Here is a 23620-nt window from a genome sequence, read left to right as displayed (position 1 = left end):
AGGCAAAAAATGGTCAAATTGGCTGCCAGCCAATGCATTTTTGGTTGAATTTAACCATTTATTTTGTCATTTTACTAGTGAAAACATAATTGTTTTTGTTTTTGTTTTTTCTATGGAAGTGATTAACTTTATTAAAACTACAACATAACATATTCAAAGTCTGATTTAATTAATCTTCATTTTTCATGTTTTTGGGGACAATACATCTTTAATGCTTCTGTGCCTCTCTTGATCAGAACATAATCTTCTTTGATTCATAAGGGCTGTATTTTAACGGGTTGTGATTTTTCAGTGCGGTTTTAAATTTATTTAGATTTTGAGATTCAATCACATTTTTTGGCAAAGAGTTCCAACAATTTATAGTTCTTATAGAGAACATATTATGTCTTACTTTTCATTTAAATTTTGGTTTCTGTATTTTTAGCTGGACACTCTACTCATCTTTAATTTAAATTTACTTTGATCGTCCTCAGGAGTGAATAGCATATGCGGTGTACCGTAACTTTATATCAATCATCTTGTTATTGAATATGTTTTTAATTGAAAGTAAATTTTTTAAAAGCAGAGAAACTATAATTAGTATTTGTTATTTTTTTTTTTCGAAGACAAGTAAAGCATATTTGAGTGTTTCTTTAACACTGTTATGGACAGACTTCTCATTTTTCTTGACATGAGCGTCAAGGCTCCTGAAACTGTTCTTGTACGGTAGTTAAGTCTCTATTGGTCTATTTTACGGTATATGCATTATCAAAAAGCATTATTTCCAATATTATAGTACTAAATAGCTTTCAAGGCATGTAGACACTAATAAATTGACTGTATAAAAATGTTAGCATACTGTAAATATGTTAATAATAAAACTGTATTGTACACATGTATCTGAATAACCAGTTACAACCTTTATATTTTTAACCATGTGTTTAAATGTATAAGACTTTTTAGCTGTATTAAAACACTCATTTGATGTTGCTTATAAAGTAAAGATAGAATACGTAAAGATAAGCTTTCTTAAGAAACTCTGTGCGAGTTTACCAAATTGTAAAATATTTTTATTTGTGCTCGCCCATAAATACAGTTTGGTTGAATATAATCTGAATTTGAGAAGTATGATATGTTTACCAGATTTTGATGTAATCATTTGATGATGCAAAGACAAAAAAGCATTATGGTTATCTGCTCACTTGCGTCGATGCGCAGAAAATCATGTGTTGTTTTATAGTGTTTGCATCGCATCTTGTAATCAATATCCATGCCTCTGCAAGGGTAAAGCTCTGTTTACACTATCAAACTAGTTTGATGTGCCCAAATATTAAAAGTCGAAGATAGTCAGATCTTGGGTCCATTCTATTGTCGCCACAGATTGACTTCTTCATCAGTAATTCTAGGAATGGATGATTAGTTGGGAACATGAACACTAGTTGGTCATACCCAGTACCATTTTGATCGTACAACCAAATATGGTAGTGATATGACATCATCATGTCCATCATATGGGCACATAATGTTTGATAGTGTAGATAGAGTTTAACAGATTATTGCATTTACAACTCACTCATTTCTAACCTAGGCCTGTGTTTGCATGATAAATACTACTGTAGAATTATTAAGCCTGATGCAAATAATTTTAAAATCTGCCATGGTATGAATTAAAATGTGCAATGACTTGTCAAAGAAGAGAGTTTGTTATAGTTTATTCAGAAAATAATGTTAACACAATATACATACAAAAGTACTTCATGACATTAAACTACTTGAATACCTGATTCTCTGTACTGAATGGCATTATCTGTCATATGTATGACATGTTTTGGCTGTATCCTGCCTCTGCCACAGCCCATGCTTCTTTCATAGGCCATAAGCCTAATTTAACATTGGCGTCACATGTGATAAATATGTGACACTGTACTACTTTGCATGATACTGGAAAAGTATAGATACAGTACAGAGAATATGCTTGCTTATTGATATGACAATTGATCACAGTTCCTGGAACAATGTCATCACACCTTGTGCACCTCAACTTGTTTTACTTGCATTTTCTATTAAATAATAGTGCATGATTTTTCTCCATTTTCCCCAAACTTATTTGAAATGGAATTCCAAATGACTATCTTTGCTTTATTGCTTTTAAAATTGGTTTTTAGCTCTTGGAGGTCATGATCTCTGTTAACTTTCATTTTTTGGTCAGATTTAGTTCCCCCATTTTATAAAAAAATTTACATTTGTAATAGCTACCATCAAAGTTGCATAGAAACATCTATATGCACATTATGCTATTTAGGCCATCCAGCCCCAGAGACCTAAAGCCAATTTTCCACTAGGCGAATTTGTTCGCGTGAATCCAACGTCTCGAAGAGAAAAAAATTGCGCTACTCTCTTTCTACTACATGAGTGAATAGCTGCGATGTTCATTTTCCTCGCGTGACTGCTGAGCTTTTCGATTCGCATGAGTGCTCATGAAAGCGTCATAGCTCATTTCCTGAGCTCGGATTGGTTGCGCAATATTTTGATTCACAAAAAGTAGAAACATTTCGAACTAGTAAATTTCGCTGAAGCAAAAAATCAAGGAAACTAGAATTCGTCGCAGAAGGGTAAAAAAGTATAACAGACAGAAACTCAAATATGCATGTGCATAGCATGACGCTTTCGATTTGCGCGAACAAATTCACCAAGTGAAAAATCGGCCTAACAGCATTTAATGTATTGCACAGACGCCTTTCTGTTTCAATCTTCCTTGTCTTTTGACTCCTTTTTCTTGCCTCTGAGCCACAGCACAGATTTGTACACTGATGCGGCAATTGGTATTAGGATGGGTAAAAATAACGGAATGTATATTGCGTACCTGATGAGAAATGGACAAAAATAAACAATTTTAATTTTTGATTCATTAAGTAACATTTCGGCGATTCTGATAATTGTTTATTTATCATCATGCTTATACAGCGTATCCACCTTTCTTCCGTGATTACTACCATTTAAACATTTTTAATCTCTTTATTTTTCTTTTCAGTTACTATAGACTATCTCGATTTAGATTCTCATCTCATGTGTTTATTGTTTGTTTGGATTTTTATAAATGATACTAACTTTTGATCTTCAGGAAAGTAAAGTAATTCTAGCAAGGAGGAATCAAAGAATGCCTCTTCTGATGTTTGTATTGCTTTCTTAGAAGCATGAAAAGCCCGATAAATGTTGCCTTCTGCCAGGAATTTCTTGCTTAGTTGTATCATTTCCACTGCACTGTATACCTAGAACAAGGAAAAAATCACAATACAGTTTTTGGAAATTAAAAATATGAACAACTACTTCATGTTTTGGAGATACTGTGATGTGCCCATATATGGAAACGATGATGTCATATCACTACCATATTTGGGCACATCACACTTTTTTGTCAAACTAGTTAATGATAGTGTAGACAGGGTTAAAGCCTCACAATCTTTTTATTTCAGTGTTGCTTGATTCTGTAAAATGTAGTATGTCACCCTCTACGATTTAAAACAAGATCTTTAATTCACCTGTTTAGCCACATCGTCCTTTATCACCATGTTTGGAATCTTTGCTAGAAGTTGAGAAAGAGAGGTCAAAGTTGAAGATGCTGATGCAATATTTTCCAATGTCTTACTCCGAAACAACACATCCACTTCCTTATTTAAGAAAATTCTTTTATTTAGTTTACAGTTCACAGCTTTTCCATTTAGGTATCACGCCATTAGTTGGTATATTAAGGCCAGAGGGAAACACATGCTATATTGTGGTACAGGATTTTGGTAATTTAACTTCTAATTTTCATCATCAGATTTTAATTGCATGCGCAAACACTCAGCTCTTCTCATCAATCAAGGTTCAATATGTCGTCCATGTGTGGCAAAGCTAAGTTTAGACAGTTAGGCCTAAACTTTTAAATTATTGTCTATACATTGATGTTTAACAAATATATTACCCTTCAATCTCTGTATTTTTGTCCAAATTTTTCAAACAATTACTTTGATTACTGACCCAATCGGTTATTCCACAGTTTTCATTACTATGTAGAACATTCACTGCTTGATCAGGTATACCAATTAGCAACCTCAACTGACCCACAAATACCTCCATCACCTCCTGCATGTCAACCTTCAGGCGACCCTCGTTATCAACTTCACCATCCTCTGGTGTATTGTACACTAACACACCACCCCAGCGAGGGCTTAGGAAGGCATTGTATGGACTTTGGTTGCCTTCCGCATCCATCACATACAATGGGGACTGTGATTGGGTTGGTAGATAAACGATGAAGTTTAAATCGGGGTTGGTGGATATGTGACTACCTGTATTAAAAATAAAATAAATAAGTTTCTCTTTTTAGTTCGGTGGTTTAGATCAGGGTTGGTGGATATGTGACTACCTGTATTGAAAATAATATAAGTGTTTCTTTTAGTTTGATAGTATAGGTAGGCCTATGGCCTTTGGAAGACTCTGATTTGTAACTCTAGGATCTAGTCTTACATCATAATAATTGGGAAATGCTTTCTCACTCGATTCCTCAACCAAGTTTTGGTGTGTCCAGACGAATAACAACGCATTAATGTGTAGGTCGTAGGTCAAGCTTCCTATTGCACAATCAAGAAGTTCATTCAAATGTTACTTACCTAGCCTGGCTTCAATAGGGTTGATAACATGCGGAAGAAGATCATAGGACAATATATAGCCATTAACATTTGCAGATTTCCTAGCCTTTACTGCTAGCTTTGTATAGTATAGAACTTGAGACTCGACGCCAAAATTGGCAAATTCAGATAATTTATCTAGAAATGGTTGCAAATACGCTATAAAAAAAAATAATGCAAGTCAAATATTAAGACTTTGATATCGATGTACTGTACTATATGTCAAAAGCTGTTGTATATTCAGATAATTGATGTACATTTTCAACGTCATTGAAATAGGACTTACATTGAATACCAATTGCGATGTCCCACGTGTAATGTATACTTGCTGGGTCAGGGTTCAAAAGGTTAAAAGAAAGTTCATACCCTGGGTTGGACCTTAATGCTCTCATGCTGTCTATGTCATCCTATAATACCATCACAAGATTTTTTTTAATTATTTAAAATAAGTGAAAAAAACAAAAGATAAACTATTTTTTAAATAATTAATAGTAATGCAATGTATAGACTTGCTCCAAGTCTGTATTTATTGTCTTTTTTATGTCATTCCACACGTCGTCGTTTTGATTTTTGTCTGAAAATACCCAAACTCAAGTAATACACGTATGAAACGCCATATGTGCAAAAATATTTATATTTTTACTAATATTAAGACAAAACTCCGTCTGGAGCCCAGACTATGCAATGTAAAACGAAACTAATAATTGGAGTATGATTCTAATAATTATTATTAATCTGTAGTTATTGATTAGTTTTTATTTTATTTATTTCATGGATTCCTTTTTTTTTTATGTAAAGTCCAAATTAATTTATTATTATATTTACAGGATTTTTCAATTTCATCTTTATTTGAAAAATGGTTTACAGGCGGTCATGGAGGAGGAAAGCCACCCCCTTCATTCGGATCTTCTGCGCTGCCACATTGGTAGAAGTGGTAGACTGAGGCCGGTGTTGGCGCGGACGGGTCGATACTCAAATTCGTTTCTCCCAGCTGGGATTAAAAAATTTAACGATGACTTTAAGAGGTAACTACAATAATTTTGATAACAATAATAAATAATATAATATAATAATTAATAATGAAATATAAGACACTTTTTAAACCGTTTTGTAATGATCTGTATTTTTAACTTAAATGTTTTTGAGCTGTAATTTTATGATGTACTTTTTTAATCATTGTGTATTTTTATATTGTTATTCTGCATTTTATACTTTATTTTTATACGATATTTTTATACGATATTTTTATGTGATAAGTGAGCAAATGCAATTTCCAGTTTATTTGGACAATAAAAGTTATCTGTATCTGTATCTGTATCTGTATTTGTTATTATACTAAATTAATTACTTCACAATTGATGTTTTGGGACTTACTTCTGTATGTGAATATTCTTTGGATGCAGAACAAGACGAGTTAATTATATTTTCATTTGTAAACACATCTCGAACTAATCCCAAAACAGCACTGGCTGTATTATCTAAATCTTCTGTTGGAAGTAAAACAAGAATAATAGTAAATTGATATATAATGTGTTAATAAAGAATACTCAATTAAATTCATAACGTAAACAAATCAATATCACCATGGTAACATGTAATTAATTCTGGGTGAGAGAGATTAAATTATTTACTTTCAAAAATCAATAATTACACAATTACAAGTTCTTTATATCGATAAATGCAAACTCATTTGTCTAAAAATACAATATGATGGCACAATATGTTGGCATAATAGCTATCTAAAGATTATGGGTTCGATTCACAAAATACCATACAATAATTGAAGCATATTTTATAACGGTACAATATAAAGATGTGTGTAAGAGATGAGTTGGTGGGGCAGGGGGTATGTTTTCTTATTATTGTTATAACAGATGCATACCTTTTTGAAACTTTACATAGCCTCTTCTATTTTGACTCACAATAATTTGACTTGTCGAATTAAAACGTCGTTCAGAAAGTAAATAGACGTTGGACTTGCCCATTACCAATTTTTTAGTCTCTTCTAGCTCGGAATCAAAATCTATCAAAGCACAAGTTTGATATGCTGTTACAGTGCAGTCAACTCTCCCAATACACTGGAAACCATATTAAGCTCTGTCTACACTATCAAACTAGTTTGACCAGAAGAAATATGCCTAAATATGGTAGTGATATGCCCAAATCTGTTAGTGATATGACATCATCATGTCCATATATGGGCACATCACATTTTTTGTCATAAAGTTTGATAGTGTAGACAAGGCTTTAGATTGGGCTAGCCTACAGTAATAATGATGATAATGTGTATTCTGAATGTGTGTTGTTTAATGATAACAAATAGTCTGGGACCTGAAGAAAAGAGTTTAGGGAGAGTTTTAAGATATTCTGGAGTGTAAATATTTAGCCAAAATTGAATTTATTAAGCATGTTCATTAAAAACATTTTATTTTACATAGTTGTCTTACCTTTTATAGTTTTGCTCTTTGATAAAATATTTGTTGTTTTTGCCGAACATTCATGAACTGAAATATTGTAGTTCATTGAAAGATCTCCAAGCCTTACAATTCCTTGATTAACAGTGAAAAATGATTAAAGGTTAAAAACATATACAATGTACAAACATAATTTAGTGCTGTAGAATTTAGAACACCCATACTAAATTGATACTTTACCTTTGAAACAAACAAATAAAAGGGAAAAATAGTTTATGACCAATTCAGGGGACAGCTCTAAGTAGAAACTTACTTTTGTCCCAAAGTTTTCCTCTTATTAGGATATCAATTATGTTTTAAAGATATTAAGTATACAATGGCTGACTATACTTCGGCTTTAGTCGACAGAAGTTTGAAAAAATTGTTAGAGATAGTGTATACGATGTTTGATTATGTGTAGATGTGTGATTTGTTTTTTTATTCAAATGATGTTATTTATTTAATAAATTTTTTTATACCAATTAATTAAATTATCACTTCTTTCTACGTTTAATTTCACTGATTTTACAATTAAGTTTTGTTTAAAATACAAAACAAAGGTAAAATTCAAAGAAGAAATTATTTTTTATAGATTTCTTTTAATTCATAAATCTATAATTCAAGAACATACCAAGACTGAGTTTCTGTTCCAGTTTTCGGTAAGAAGTTGCATCTACTACCTGCGTGTGCTCAAGACAAATCCACACATCTGTAGGTATGACTACAGTTATCTGAAATATACATTAATAATTCAAAAATTAATTAATATTTTTTTATTGTCGATGCTAATGCATGTGTCATTTGTATGGCCCACTATACGACCAGAGGTACGTCATGGATGCTTAAAAAAACCTAGATGGTACGTCACATCATTGGACAATGGTGTGTCAATGTCTGTCACTTTACCACCCACCATATCATGAACAACGTGGTCACAGTGCGTCAAAATGGGTACGTCATGGTCACCTAAAGGTAAGTCATGGTATTCATAAGGTATGATGAACATCTCACAAATGACGCACCTCTCCTGGGGGTCGTATAGTGGGTCATACAATTGACAAGTGCATTTGTGCATATATGCAATTGTAGGCCATTTATGTATCTCACCTTAGATGCAGCGAGTTGGTCTATTTCTGAATATGGCAAACTTGCCCGATATGTCGTGGTTGTTGACCACCACATTGGTACACCAACCACTAAGCAAATCAAAGCCACTGATAATGCTGCATAGTTTTTGTTAGCTTCAGCTAATAAATACAATGGATTGGTATATTAATATTAAAAACACATCACAAGTTATGTTGGTGGTACCCATTTATAATAAAATAATACCTGTACAGTAACCAAAAAAATAGGGGCCTTTTATGACAGTATTTTTAATTTTTTTTTTTTATTATAAATAAAGAGTATTTGCTTTATCACTTTTCTTATTGCAGACCAGGTTGAATATTCAAGAGTATAAACGTGTTAAAAAAGTTCATATCTAACCCATTAAATTAGTACCTAATAATATATAAAACTGTCAGTTACTGTTTTCCTCAGAGTCATAGTCATAATTCAACACACCGACCAAAGCTTTTCTGTGCGGCAGCCCTCCAGATTTCTTTGCCTCGCTGAGCCTAGGTAAGAGGCCTAGCCCATTTAACGACACGTAACATTGCATTAAAATCTTAGATCAAAGTAGATAAATACTTACCATATTTCCTAATATTTGGAGCAATCTTTATTTTGAGTTTTCGTTCCATTTGAATATGAAATAATATGGAAATTTAAGATTTAGATGCAAGGTTGTCCTCGCGGTCCGTCAATTATTTACAAATAGTCGGAAAGCAAAAATACGGAAAAGTTTCAAGCTGAAACACAGTATACCTTGTTGGACCGTAGTAATTTCGTTTTTACAATTACAATATAACGTGCTGCACTGGCTAAACAAGTTTGTTTACAAAATGTGCACAAGAAATTAACAATTTATTTGCTGCATATCTAAATTCAAATGAACAATGTTTGTTAAAAGCAATATAGATCGGTAGATTTAGTTATAGTGTTTCAAAAGAATCACTGAAAATAGCATATTTAGTGGTTTTTATTCTCAAATTTACCTTTTATGTTAGGCCTTTTACCTCGTTTTTGTTTGGGGTTGCTATTTGAAGCACTGAATTAGAGTGTAGCAGGAGGCAGTAGGAGGCATGCAAGTTGTTGTCTTCAGTTGAATTACTTTGGCCTAGACATATAATGATGTGGTAGACCAGTTCTTTATATCTTTTAATAAAGACTTATCCAGGAAAAACTTCTTCTAAATAAAGATTTTAACATAATTTTCCGAAACTTCTAAATTAAAATAAATATGACTCGGCCATCACCATCTCCATTATTTGTACTTCGTGGTTTAAATGGATTTAGCCATTCAATGACATTTATGAACCACAATACTACTAAAGATGAAACATACCAAGATATGCTAGTTACCGGGTGAGTTGAATATTCATCTATCTGAAAAAACTGTATAATTATTCTTATAAATATATGAGGAGCAGATTTCTTTAACGTTATTTTATGTATCATTTTACTTTATTTTAATGTGTGGTTACTTAAATTTCTTTTAGAAGTTCAACTGGAGAGGTACAGTTATGGAACTTAAAAACGAGGAGGGTGGCGCAGACCCTTCAGGGGCATGATAAAGAAGCTGTCATCTGGGTGAAAGTATACAGAGAAAACAGTCTAATAAGGTATCTTAAAAGTTTAGTTTGAATCAGTATAATTGTGGGTTATTTAAATGGAGTACCACGAACCTGACTTTATTAAACTTAACTTCCAAGTTAACATTACCAAGAAGTGACTTTTATCAGATAGCATGCATATTGATGAATTCTTCTCTTTTCTTATATAGTCAAGGCCGTGATAACAATGTTTGTGTCTGGGACTTCAAAGAAGGTCGTCAAGAAGTCCGCAACAAAATTCCTGTTACCTCTGTTAGTTTTTGTAAATGTGCATTGTCTTCTGAAGGTAAAAAATTGCATTTACTTTTTGGTATTAAATAATTTTCATTATACACCTAGAAGGGCAAGTGTTAAGATAAGCTGGGCAAGTTGAAAATTAATTAATTTTTATTAATGAACATTTTCTGTTTCTGATTGGAAATGTTTCTTTACAGATAATGGTAGTCACATTCTTGCAACACCAACTTGTGAACTGGCAACAGTTAGACTATTCCATTTAGAGACAGGGGAGCCAATTTGTAATTTGATACCAACTAAACCAGAATCATATGGTAAGTGACACAATCTATACTTTTTTTGCCATATAAAACTTTTAAGCTTTGCTGAAAAAAAAAAAATCCACAAGTTTTTTGTTCTTTTCAAAATTCATAAAATAGGAATGGTAATGTGTATGAAATGGATATTAAATCATCAACTAATAGTTGGCTATGAGGATGGTACTGTTGCATTGTGGGATACCAAAAAGCAAGAAATGGTTTCAAAACTAAAAATGCATTCGGAACCAGGTAATACATTTTAGTACAAAATATGACCAAATAAATATTTGTTATAATATTAACCATAAGCCACGCTCCCATTTACAGAAGCTCCCTCTAGCAAGCCCTACTTATAATATTTGGTACTTTATGAAACACGACGGGAAGCCACGGGACGGTGCTCTTATGAATAATTTATGCATGAGCTTTAACAAAGTGGGCGAAGCTCAGCATGAATAAGTCGTCATCTTCACGCAAGGGTGCATAACTAATAAAACGGCTATGTCAACGGTTTATGATTTTACGCGCTCTAGCAAACACAGGATATTCGTCGTCCTCCCCTAACCGTCGTGTTTCTTAAAGTCCCTATTCTTCCCACTCTACACAACTACCATATTGTACATTTTGTATGATAAAAGTGCATTGTCATACAAGATATAATTATTTATAAATAACACTTAAAGATAATCCCTGTATTGATGTGCATTATGAATCTATTTGTAATATAATACATTCTGTATCTTTACAACAATGATATTCATATTTTTATGAATACATAATCAATAGTACAAGCTATAAATTGATGAAAATATTAAAATATAATTCATAATAATTTTATTTTTTATTATGGCATGTATAACTAATTATTTCATAATAATATAAATGAGTGTCATAGTAATATCAATAATATAATGACTAAATTTCATTTCAGTTATGTGTATTGATTTTTCCACTAGCACGATGAGAGGTGTATCAGGTTCAGTTGATAATTCTCTCAAACTTTGGCATGTTGATTCTTCCGTAAGCAATTATTTTATCTTATTGAATCCCTTAAAACTAAGGATAGACGTTTCTAGTGCGATTTAAGCCAAGCCAAGATATCAGCACTGTACTTTCCATTATATTAGATAATTTTCTGTATATACTACATTGAATGGATTTGCCAATAAAAAGTGAGGAGACCATTTCCCCACTATCCCCTTCCAAAAACAACAAATATAGGGTTAACCTGTCCTATGAGTCCATTTTGGATGACTGTCTCGGAATTTCTTCATGATGACACCAATAAATGACATAAAACTCTATTCCATTATTAGTACAAAAAAAACACAATATTACGGAAATTTCTCATTCTTTATTCACATATCAGAAGTTCATATTTATATTATTAGGACATATCTGTAATTAAAGAGCATGAATTGACAAATGCTGGTTTATCTGACATCAAGATTAGACAAGATAATAAGATATTCACTACAGGTGGATGGGATAACAGGTGGGTAAATGTTAATTACTTTAATGTATGTATAGTTTTTTTTTAAACAGTATTAACTATACAAGTCTCTTAAGGAATCTGAATAAAAATACCTCCAATTAAAGACCACACTTCAGTTTCTTAAATGAACACAATATAGCTGGTTATTAATATTTCTCCTAATTAGAGACCAATCTGCAAAGACTGACAGTCTTATGGACAGTCTGTCCATAATTCCTTATCCCAAAAATGGTCAATAATTAGAATAACAGATGTATACTAGACATTGCAAAGTCTTGCGAGTGGATCTTTGACGACACCGGACCTAAAGACAAACGCTTTTTATTGGATAACAAAAAACCACCCAAGGACTATGCAGTGTACAATCGTCGCCTGCAATAACTGATTTCACTCGCAGAGAGCAAAAATGTTTAGTAGACAAACTATGATCTTTCGGCAAAAACATTTTTCAGATTGGATGATAAAACATGACAAAACTTTTGTGTTTATGGCATGAATTTACCAAATTTATTTTTGTATTATAAATAAATATAAATTTTGGCAAAATTTTAAATTGAATCAATCTTTTTTTTTCTTTAGAATCCGTTTATTTTCTTTTCAAAAATGCAAACCACTTGCCGTTCTAGACTACCATACAGAGAGCATCCTCAGTCTGGCCTTCTCGTACCCTCTTGCGGAATTTGATAATGGTCAATTATTGGCGGTAGGTGGCAAGGATAGCCTAATAAGTATCTGGTCACTCTACCAGTCATGACAATTTATTCTGTAAGTTTTAATAATGTTCATAAACTTTATTTTAAAAGTTTATTTATTTATTTATTCAACCTTGTTTTACAAGGGGTAGCTCTAACAGCTGTACTACAGCAGTACAGCTGACTTGAAGAGGCCCTTATAAAATAATGTTTTTTCTGTTTGTTTGTTTTATTAAATTTTCAACATACATCAAATAATACAGTTGTACATTGTACATAATAAAACATAGATTAATTATTAGATTAAGAGAAACATGAGTGTGGATGGAGGTCAAATAAGTTCAAAGAACTTTAAGGCTGACCCCCATTTCAAACATTATTATACATACATTATTATGATTATAAATATTCTATAAAAAGATAATAAAGAAGTAGAAAAAAACATGAGTTAAAAAAATAATAAATAAATAAATAAACTGAGTAGTATTCGGATAGGCCTATGGGATAAAAAGCAAATATGCATATGGAAATATGTAAAATCATGGCACAGATTATAATAATAACAATATAATGGATCAGATGGTGCATGTCAGGCAATTACTCATCAGAGATGTCTTATATTTAAAATTAGCAATGGATGGTTTGTTTTTTAATTAAATCGAGAGAGAATTCCAAAGTTTTGGACCAGTATAAAAAATTAATTACGTCTAATGTTTGTTGTAAAAGCTTCGGTTACATAATCATCTGCATGTCTAGTATTAAATGCATGCTTGTCAGATTTAACAAATGGTGAAGAAATATGAGGTGGAATAATTAAATTGTGAATACGATACATGAACAGAGCCGTTTGGAGTTTATTAATATCGTAAATGTTTAAAACATTAAACTTAAGGAATAAAGGTTTTGTATGAGATTGAAATGATGAATATGATACATGAACGCGTTTAGAGTTTATTAATATCGTAAATGTTTAAAAAATTAAACTTAAGGAATAAAGGTTTGGTATGAGATTGAAATGACAACATCACAAATTCTCAAAGCTCTCTTTTGTAATTTGAACAGATGATCAGTAACAGATGATTCAAGGCTTGTCCATCAAGTTCAATATTGAATATCGAAACGTGGCAGGCTGAAGGCGCTTGACCTTTGACAAGATCGCCTAAATTTCTAGTTTTTAACCTTACAATACTTGTATTGTATATTCAGGTACAGCCGCTCCATAATCTCTTTGCTTTTCTTCCTTATATCTTTTAACATAAAATTGTTTTTACTAACAAACATTACTGTTTATACGCCTAGTGTAGTATGTTTTACATCTTTAACATATTTTCATAAACATCTTCATATCGTACAACTACTCGTAAAAAATTTTCTCAACTTTCTATCATCTAAAAACAGAAGAAAAAAAAAAGTTGTAGTTAGTCATTTCTCGGGTCACATTCTATGGTCACCGTACAGGTAGGCTACTACATCAGTACTTCTATGAATGGATGACTAGTTGGTGACAAGAACGCTAGTTGGTCATATACCCAGTACCGTTTTGATTTTACGATCATTCGGGAAATCACCTCACCCAATTTATAGTACGGCCCAAATTAAAATATAAAATATACAGTAGAACTAAGGTATTATGAGTATATTAGAAGGAAGTATGTATTTGAGTTTATTCATAATGCCAATATTTATGAAATTATATTACTAATTATATGAAGGTGAGGTTTCCATGTTAGTTTTTCATCTATAGTGATACCAAGGAATTTAGTTTCGTTAACATGTGATATATTAAAATTATCAATAAAACTATGACCATTAATAGAAGCCCTTACTTTATAATTAAACAGAAAATATTTAATTTAAACCAATTTGCGGCTTTAATAAGTTCAACATTAATAATTGTAAATAATGTCTCTTTATTTTTATGTGAGTAGAATATATTTGTGTCATCAGCAAATAAATAAAATTTAAAAAATTGGATGTGTTGGGTATGTCATTGACAATGACATAAATCAAAAACAATAATGGTCCCAGTATAGACCCTTGGGGTACACCGCATATAGTTTTTGAGTTAAATGTAAAATGTTATTTTCGGTTACATCTATCTCTAACTTTTCTAATCCATTGAAAATCAGTATGTGACCATACCTACACCAGATAAATATTTTTTAACAATGTGATGTGTCCAAATATACGGGGAGTAAATTATGTCCCGAACGGCGCCCCGTACAAATATGGTAGAAATATGACGTTATCGTGTCCATATATGCATACAGCAAATGTTTGGTCACATAAGGTTTGATAGTGTAGACAGAGCTTAACATAAAACAGCAACTGTTACTACAGACTTGGAGAATTACAGTTCGAACAATCCCTAATCACCTCACAGATATAAAAAAGATAGGACACTTTCTGAGTTTTAAGTATCGGTGATAATTGTCTACATTGATATTACATTTTGAAAAACTTTCTATTTCTGATAAATTCTTCATCAATTTGCTAATTTAGTATCCATCCATCACATTGAAAATCATTACTATGACTGATGGAAGAAAGTCTATTGAATCGTGTACTGAACTAATCAAGTACTGTTTTGTAATCTGTTTTTCTTTTTAAATTATTTTGTTTCTAATACTATTTTGCTTGTGTCAAACAAATGAGATTTTTCGTTGTTAGTAATTTACAAAACAATTTTATAAAGAACCTTCTCCAGGCTTTTTAACAGAAAAAATATGCTCATATATAGAAAATCGCCTATTTTCACGTTTTTAAAATCGCTTTTTTGTAAAGTATGTAACTCGCTTATTTTCACGTACAGTATCTCAATCGCTTATTCACTTATCGAAAATCGAATATTTTCACGTATCGAAAATCGAATATTTCACGTATCGAAAATCGAATATTTTCACGTATCGAAAATCTAATTTTTTCACGTATCGAAAATCTAATTTTTTCACGTATCGAAAATCGAATATTTTCACGTATCGAAAATAGAAATTAATAGAATATTTTCACGTATCGAAAATAGAATATTTTAACGTACTGTATCGAAAATCTCACTGTAAAACTAATAGACTGGTAATCTTCTTTGTGTCGATACTTTTTTTTCTGCAAGCTGTTGTTTAGCCTACACTTTGACGAGATTTTATACATTTTTATAATGCGATATGGCCTACTCATCTATTTATTTTAACAAACAAATGTGAGATCTCCCCTGTTATATTACTGTTTTTTATCATTACGGTAATGAACCTAGTATATGAAATATAAATCGTTCTTTTTTATGTTTAGACAAGAAAGATATACTTGTTGGAAGTATAATGCGTTTATGCGTTTATTTATTGATTGCGGTAATCGATTTGGCCTTTATAAAGCTGTTTAATAAACAACGCTTTAATTCATGTAATTAGTTGTTTTAGATGTTCAGTTTTATTCTGTTCTGGAAGCACATATTGCCTCTGCTGGGGGCTTTCTTAAACGAGAGCGTGTGATGTTAATATGGTATTGATCTTAAATCGTCGATTCTGTGGCAATATAATCTTCTTGACGTAGGAAAATCGTTTCTTCCCACCGTTTTTTCTGACTTTACTAAGACAATTTTACAAAGCGTTCGGCTCTTTGTAAAATTGAAATCTACATTCCCACTTGTTAGTTTTACGGAACGGAAAACGGCGACGTTTTGTATTGTAAAATGATATATGAATTAAACGGCGCCGTTTTCTTCTCCGTGAAACGTGTGAATATTTTTGTTCGCGTGTTTTTTACTGAAATGTTTATGATTCTTCGTATGAACACATACAAAATGAAAACACAAATATAGAGGCCCATTCCGTTTAATATTAATAATAATAAACAGTATTTATATAGCGCCTAATGGATCACTGACCCCTCTAGGTGCTTTACGTCAACGTGACTGACGATAGGCCACCGATCGCGCAAAAGTTGGACCAAAATCGAAAAAAGAAGAGTGCTGCTGTGTTATATAGATTTATTCACTTTCACATACTTTTTACATTTAAAAAATAACCTTTTTTCAATATATATAATTATATATACACCTTGTTTGCAATATATAGATATACTAGTAATTTAATGATGCTATCCAATTCATTACATTGGCATTCTTTGTCAATCCAGATATAAGGCACTTGTTATTGGCATATCTATTGTATAATAAATGTTTTGTTTACCGTGGAATCATCCTACGTAAAAACCGACTGAAATATTAAGAACAAAACATGTTTTTGTCATGTCAATGTTTAGCTAAGGTAAAATTATATAATCTATAAATTTTAAAACACATTTTATATATCGACGATAATACGTTTACAAAAATAATAAAACTGTGTTTTGGTTTAACAAAAATATTACAACACGGGTGATTAAAGCAAATGATACAGTATATCTATATATCAGGTTGTTCTTTTTACTTGTCTTAAATAACCTAGATCATTTTTTAATCCAAATAAAACGTTTTTTCTTATAAATGTCATAACCTAATTAGTGATTTACGGTGGTTTCTTACAATGTTTGTCTGTCCTTTCACGAGAAGATATTTGTCTCAGTCGATCTGCGCATGTTTACTTTTGCACTATAAAACATACTATATTAAAAGCACTGTTTAATTTAACGATTTGTTAATTCAATGACAAATGTAATGTTTCTCGTGCCGCGTGATCCATATTATTGATTATCGTGTAATATCTATGATCGAATGAAAAGAAAAAAGTTATATTTAGACCTAAATAATTAACAATTTTGTAGGTACAATCCGAAAATGTTAACATATAGCCCTGTTACTATACCTGCCCCGAACTCCTTCCCATTCCCGGTACCTAATAATAGTAATTTCATATGATCTGATGACTATTTTATTAATTTATATTAGTCAATGCATAGATAATTTATATTTATAAACAAGAAGCCTTAGACGCGTAATATTTACAATTTGTAGACAGTTCGTAGTTCCTTAGATACACATGTTGTCGTCATGATCAACGTGGACTTTGATGAACATAGTGTCATCGCGAATGTAGTCCAGCGACTTCAGCGTGTTCAATGGTACGAATTTCTGTGTTCCAAAGCTAGCGTTGCGTTCGCCCTGAGGTCTGCCGAGGAACGGTTTGTTCTCCTTGCACGGGTTAGGCTTGATGCTGTAGGAGATGTTACGTCTGGCCTTCGGATCTTGACATTGGTCGATGAGGGTGAACGTCACTCGATGTGTGAATGGGTATGGTACTAGAGCGTCGTACTCTCCACGGCAAATGCAGATAAAAACGGACATGAAATGACCTTTGGCTGTAAGAAAAAACACAACGTTTTAAGATATTGAAACTTCGGAAAAATATAAAAAGATATGTTTTAGAAAGGAGAGATACTGGGTCTGAATAACCAGTTAACTGATAGTTATGGTAGAGTATCGTAGAAGAACAGGTGGTATTTCTGAAATGGCAAGACAACTAGGCCTAATATATCAATATTCAGCGACAGACATCATGATGTAATATGTAAGAAGTTTCATGTCTATTAAAAGTTTCTGATAAACACAACCAGCATGTGGTTTGATGTCGCCAGATGCCGTTACGTTAAAATCAGCGTGAAGAGTGAAGTGTGATTTCACTCTTCCCTGGTTAAAATTATGTTTTGTAAGTTGGTGAGGTCAGACCATTTTTTTGTGTGGATCATTTGAATATTAAATTGGACAATAGGAGAGAGTTACATCATTGTTTTTGATAGTCACTTACCTTTGCCATCTCCATTAAGGCATAGTGAAACTGCCATCTTATAACCATGTCGACTAGTCAAGAATGGCGGACTGAAGATTGTGATCTTTTTACCGGTTTTAGCCTCTTGCATCCTCTCCGCGTATCGATCAACCTTCCAGATCAACTGAGATCCGTACAGCTTTTCCAGGTCTCGTACCTTCTGCAGACAGTTGCCCAACGTCTCCTTGTGGATGTCCATCATTTCCACCTGCTTGTCCAGGGTATCCTGATGCTTCACAATCGTCGATCCGACCATGGTCACATGTTTTGACGTCATTGAATCGTCTTGAACATGCCGTTGCATTTTCTGGCGCTCAGTCTATTTAAGAAATTCCTTTTTATTTCACATTCCATAATTATTTTTCATATTTAAAGGCAAATGGTTGATAAGAACTATTTCGTTAGTACCTTTCTTTATGTAATTCTACTCATTCCTTTAAACACTATCAAACTGTATGTGACAAAAATGTGATGTGCCCATATATAGATTTGATCACTACCATATTTGGGCACATCATATTTTTTGTCCCATAAAGTTTGATAGTGTAGACAAGGCTTTAGAGGAATTAGAATTATTATGAAATCCCTGTGTTCTTACCTTAAAATCGCATCCCATGGTTGCGAATGGACAGTCAATTTTCTGCTTAGGGCAGTCTGTATCAGTATGTTTTTTTAACTGCTCTCGAGGTATATCTGTCTGGTCGCATCCATTCGGGCAAGGTACGGGGAATTTCAGACATTGGTTTAAGTGAGAAATTTCATCTTTGTAAAACACAGACTTCTCACAGAACTCGCACGTGACCATGCGTTTGCTACATTCTTCGCTAAGGTGAGATTCCAGAAAACGCTTCTCGAACTTGGCTCCGCACACGTTCGGACATTCCATCTCAATGTATTTACACTTTCCATTATGATCCTGGAAATGAATCGGATTATACTGTATTATATATGCGCAATTCTAGAAATTTGTGCTACGTTGGCTTTCAACTAGCCTAGGTTCTAGACTCAGCTTAATATTAGTAAAAGAAAAATATTTGGGCACACATGGCGAGTCATACGTATACTTCAGCTGGAAGCATAGACACAAATCAAAGGAATACAAGGCATACAAGAAAATAACTTGGGGTAAGTTTATAGCCTTTTCCATTTGGGGTTTTTAATCCATATTAGATGCAGTGTTTCTTCTTCGTTAGGTCTATAGCTTTAATATCGATTGGTATCATCCTGTAGACACGAACTTGTACATTACACGTGTCTTATCTTAACGCCATACCAATATATGGTGAATATCACGTGAACACTTTGGCATTTGAAACCATCATGTACCTTACGTAAGTCAAACCCAGTTCAAGCCTGCAGCGTACGTGTGAACGCATCCTTACCTTACATTCATCGAGTACGCCTGTCCAATCACAGCCTTTCTTGTGATAGTAGCATTTGATCGGAAGATCACCAATTTCTCGTCCAAACGATGTGTCCACGTATACCTTATCACGTGATACGGGTTTCTCATCAAGTGGGCACTTTGGCGAAATTCTAAAAAATTTGGAGAATGATATTTTAGATAAAATTATAATTGTGGATGGGATATCTATCCCGAATCGACATTTAGTCGTCATAGATAATTGCTTGATTGCGGATTAGCAATTGAGACAATATATTCAGTTAAAAACCGAAACGTTTCTTTCTTGACCATTGCAAGATTTTATTCGATAATAGTAAACTATTCATTGATAATTTGGCCAATTTTCCGCACCATAGGCATCTTTGTCAATTTTGAAAATCGTTCTAAATTGCTAATCAAACCACTAACACATTTTTTCACAATTTATTTACACTCATTAAAATGTTTGACATCGTAAAAGATCGAATGCCGGCGACTCATTCTTTGCTAAATATTGCTTTAAAATAAATGTGGTGGCTGCGGACATGGAAATATATTGCAGAAAATGTAAGTCTGGTTCGTCATTTTGGTGTTCTAAGAGAGATTTAAGAAAACTTTAAAGATAGGCCGAACAAAACTCTTCTTGAATTTTCTGCAAAATATTACTCAAAGTTCGGAGTTTTTCTAATTATATGAGCAGCGTTGTTTCGATCTTTTGCGGCAAAAAAAAAATAAAATGAATATTCTATTCATGCTCCATGTGTGATGGGCTTGAGACGAATTCATGGTCAATACTCAATTTAAAAATAATATTATTTCATTCATTTTCATTAACAAGTGCATATGTTTATGTTTCATTATTTGATACGGTGCAACTTGGCCACCGATAGAAACCATAACAAACAACTCAATAATTTTATATTGTTACAATTTCAATCAATTAAATCATTAAAACCACGTGATACCGCAAATGAGGCATACTTAATTGTATTCGCGGCGTTCAAACAGTGATAACAATAGTGTGTCTTTTGTACGCGCGCGCGTTAATGTTATGCCTCTCCTTGGCGTTACTGAAGATACAAAGATTACATAGCGCAGCTACGCTATGCATCTTTGATTATGATCTTCCGATGGTTTTAATGGTATCGATGAAACAGTACTATCAATGTGAAAACTTTTAAGCCGATTTTCCACTAGGCGAATTTGTTCGCGCGAATCGAAAGCGCCAGCTTGTACGCATGTGTATTCATGTTTACATCTTCCACATCCTTCTCTACGCATGCGTATTAGCTGACGCCTTCGATTCGCGCGAACAAATTCGCCTAGTGGAAAATCGGCTTAAAAGATACAGGCAAGGTCCAGTGGGTGAAAGGGTTTGCTCATGCTCATTGCAGGTTTACTTCATCATTGATATACGTGCGCATATGGGATAAGAAGTGTATTTAATCTGTTTTATCCTAATTATGTGTGATTACCTACCCAGGACGCTCAAAGATGTATCTATATATTTATAAGAATAAAGAAGAAACTTGTATAATTTGAAAGAAATAATATAGTACAGTACACATTTTGCCTACTTCATAGCATTTGTCAAGTTTTAATGTACGTTAAAGTAAGATTACAGGAGTTTCTGAATTGAACTAGCCTCTGAAACTTATCGAAGTATATCGGAGTTGACGACACGGACGAAATTGTAACTCTGAAACCTATCGTAGTTATGTCGGAGGTACATCGGAATTATATCGGACACGGAGGCATTGAGAGAGTTCACAGATCATATGTCCATTTCTTACGTCGTACATAACTCTGATATGCTTCGGATCAGCTTAAATCCGTTCTATGAACTTTAGTGCGTGTGAACACGGCATATCTGGCAACCAACATTACGAAGTTCACACATGTGACACCAAAAAGACGCAGCTATTAAAAACGCGCGCCTACAAAACCGTGAATATTCTCATCAGTGTTTGAACGCACTCGTCACTTTTGCTATGAGACGCCTTCATCGTCATGTATAATACATTAAAATATAATAAACATAGATTAATTATGTTTTTCCATTTTAATGACTGCCGTGAATGCGTGTTATATAACTGAGAAATGCGTTATATAATTTAATATAAACAGTTTACATGATAAGTGTAAAACGCCTTTGCTAAAATCCACACAATGCTAATGTGTTATCATGCCAAAATGTTGTATTATTTCTACTAGTTAGGCATTTAAATTTCATAAACGAAATAGCCTAGATTATCGAAATGTACCTAAATCGCATTTATTATTTTGTATAGATAATTTTGTTTTTACAAGAAATGTTATCGTTATCCTTATCATGAGTTATTGTATCCTGCGATATAGTTTTTATAATGCATTGTATCTTAAGATTAGTTATTTAAAAAATTTAAGATATATATCAGATCTCAACACTCTTATAATAAATTCACATTTATTCAGCAATATGTATTTACATTGTTACAATATTGCAGGGATTTTACAGAGACAAGTAATTGTCTGTAGTCGAAATTATAATTATAATTCAGTTTGGGTTTTCGCATTGTAATTTAATATATATTATTGGGTTTTTTTTGCAACCCAAAAAAATCACACAATTTCGATCCCGAAATCTTCCAAAATTAAAGTTTTTTTTATCTTTTATTTTGCTCCGGAAGCAATGTTGGCCTCGCCGTTATCATTACGGTTTTAGAAATACCAATGGATAAGCGTCGAGGAATGATAAATAATGCATCCATCCATAGAATAAGCAATAATAATAATACACAATAAAAAATGTTCCAATACCAGTAGCCCTAAACATTCATAATAATTGTATTTTTCCAAGCCTACCTTAGAAGTTCAGGCAAACATGACGAACAGCAGCGGTGCCCGCACTCCTCAAACTGGACTGGGAATCGTAGGATCTGGTTACATGCCACACATTCATATTTCTTGTCATAAGGCTCCTCGAAGTAGACCGAAACACCCCCTACTTTCGTCAAACACGGATCGTTCTCCTCTTCCGCGCTAGCGTTCGAGCCTGCTGATCCTGGACGAGAATCATCCGATGCGTCGGAACCGGCGGAACCTGGTCGATCATCTTCATCATCAGACGACTGAGAACTTGCTGCCGAACTAGCAGACGATGCGCTGTCCCTTCTTTCTGGCATTTTTTAAAGTTCTTTGAAGAAACTGTTATCGCGTTGAGTTCCTTCTCAAATTGAATCGTCTCGAAACTGTCGTAATGCGATATTTGTTGCAATATCAATATTTCAAAATTCGTAGTTATGAAGGCTTCGATTTGTATCGATGGCTCTTAGATACGATAAAACATCACTACACGCTGTAAACCGCTTAATAATTGTCTGAAGTCAGCCAAGCATAACGTTGTCAATATTTCCAAGTTATTGATTATGTATTATACGTTATGGCAAACATCGTAAAATGTTAAACTTATTATGTGTACTAGATAAATAGACCTATAAAATTAATTATTATGAATATTAGGTTACCGACACAAACACATATCATTTTATGAACTGTTTTAGCTAGCTGAAAATTAATTTGAAAAAAAAAAGGATTTCCAAAACATCTCAAGTCTCCAACAAATTATAAATACTTTGCGGATTGTCTCCAATTTGAAAAAAAGAAACAAAAAAAGACGTGGATAATTTGCATAATATTAGATTATGTAGATTATTTCGGGATATGAGTTCTGAACAAAAGGACAGAACTAAAGCACAAGTGTCTCTCACTTCTAAACATTTGTAGAGAAAGTGCCCTATCGCAACTCTTTTTTACTTTTTTTGCGGACGTGCACCTGTTTCAAAGCTTGGTTCCCACTAGAGACGCAACGCGAGCTAATTGACTAATGACAAGCGACAGTTCGAATGATCCATCACCTGTGATTGGTTGAGTCACTTACGTTGTGCTTACGCCAA

At 33.0% G+C, this 23620-nt stretch overlaps 3 protein-coding genes across 3 annotated transcripts; 1 reads left to right on the top strand and 2 right to left on the bottom strand.

Moving 5' to 3' along the window:
• Positions 1–1495: 1495 nt before the first annotated feature.
• Positions 1496–8900, bottom strand: LOC140044680 (GPI transamidase component PIG-S-like). The gene is made up of 12 exons (XM_072089299.1): positions 8799–8900; positions 8210–8349; positions 7734–7833; positions 7097–7198; positions 6532–6672; positions 6024–6136; positions 4936–5056; positions 4632–4808; positions 4000–4310; positions 3519–3647; positions 3088–3248; positions 1496–2842 (listed from the first exon to the last, which is right to left on the bottom strand). Exons 1-12 carry the CDS (start codon positions 8845–8847, stop codon positions 2725–2727), a joined length of 1662 nt encoding a protein of 553 aa, XP_071945400.1. The 5' UTR covers positions 8848–8900; the 3' UTR covers positions 1496–2724.
• Positions 8901–9035: 135 nt separating this feature from the next.
• Positions 9036–13380, top strand: LOC140043464 (guanine nucleotide-binding protein subunit beta-like protein 1). Its single transcript, XM_072087978.1, has 8 exons — positions 9036–9571; positions 9706–9828; positions 9990–10105; positions 10254–10370; positions 10476–10604; positions 11287–11375; positions 11747–11850; positions 12430–13380. The coding sequence occupies exons 1-8, from the start codon at positions 9447–9449 to the stop codon at positions 12602–12604; spliced, it is 978 nt and encodes a 325-aa protein (XP_071944079.1). The 5' UTR covers positions 9036–9446; the 3' UTR covers positions 12605–13380.
• Positions 13381–16515: 3135 nt separating this feature from the next.
• On the bottom strand, positions 16516–22979 carry LOC140043463 (TNF receptor-associated factor 4-like). Its single transcript, XM_072087977.1, has 5 exons — positions 22530–22979; positions 19684–19837; positions 18900–19217; positions 18281–18620; positions 16516–17834 (listed from the first exon to the last, which is right to left on the bottom strand). Exons 1-5 carry the CDS (start codon positions 22847–22849, stop codon positions 17506–17508), a joined length of 1461 nt encoding a protein of 486 aa, XP_071944078.1. The 5' UTR covers positions 22850–22979; the 3' UTR covers positions 16516–17505.
• Positions 22980–23620: the final 641 nt, after the last annotated feature.

This window comes from Antedon mediterranea, chromosome 3 (assembly GCF_964355755.1).
Source record: "Antedon mediterranea chromosome 3, ecAntMedi1.1, whole genome shotgun sequence".
Lineage (NCBI taxonomy): Eukaryota > Metazoa > Echinodermata > Crinoidea > Comatulida > Antedonidae > Antedon > Antedon mediterranea.
Note: the sequence above shows the minus strand (reverse complement) of the source record. Positions and strands in the feature narration are given on the sequence as shown.

What these genes read in the sequence shown, in the direction of transcription:
- LOC140044680 (XM_072089299.1), bottom strand. Translation starts at nt 8,847, where the DNA reads ATGGAACGAAAACTCAAAATAAAGATTGCTCCAAATATTAGGAAATAT. An exon ending in ACCAACTCGCTGCATCTAAG is followed by an intron (nt 7,834 to 8,209) that starts GTGAGATACATA and finishes TGTATATTTCAG; the next exon opens with ATAACTGTAGTCATACCTAC. An exon ending in AAAGAGCAAAACTATAAAAG is followed by an intron (nt 6,673 to 7,096) that starts GTAAGACAACTA and finishes GTGCTTTGATAG; the next exon opens with ATTTTGATTCCGAGCTAGAA.
- LOC140043464 (XM_072087978.1), top strand. Translation starts at nt 9,447, where the DNA reads ATGACTCGGCCATCACCATCTCCATTATTTGTACTTCGTGGTTTAAAT. An exon ending in CAAGATATGCTAGTTACCGG is followed by an intron (nt 9,572 to 9,705) that starts GTGAGTTGAATA and finishes AATTTCTTTTAG; the next exon opens with AAGTTCAACTGGAGAGGTAC. An exon ending in AAAAATGCATTCGGAACCAG is followed by an intron (nt 10,605 to 11,286) that starts GTAATACATTTT and finishes ATTTCATTTCAG; the next exon opens with TTATGTGTATTGATTTTTCC.
- LOC140043463 (XM_072087977.1), bottom strand. Translation starts at nt 22,849, where the DNA reads ATGCCAGAAAGAAGGGACAGCGCATCGTCTGCTAGTTCGGCAGCAAGT. An exon ending in GCGTACTCGATGAATGTAAG is followed by an intron (nt 19,218 to 19,683) that starts GTAAGGATGCGT and finishes ATTCATTTCCAG; the next exon opens with GATCATAATGGAAAGTGTAA. An exon ending in CCATGGGATGCGATTTTAAG is followed by an intron (nt 18,621 to 18,899) that starts GTAAGAACACAG and finishes TTTCTTAAATAG; the next exon opens with ACTGAGCGCCAGAAAATGCA.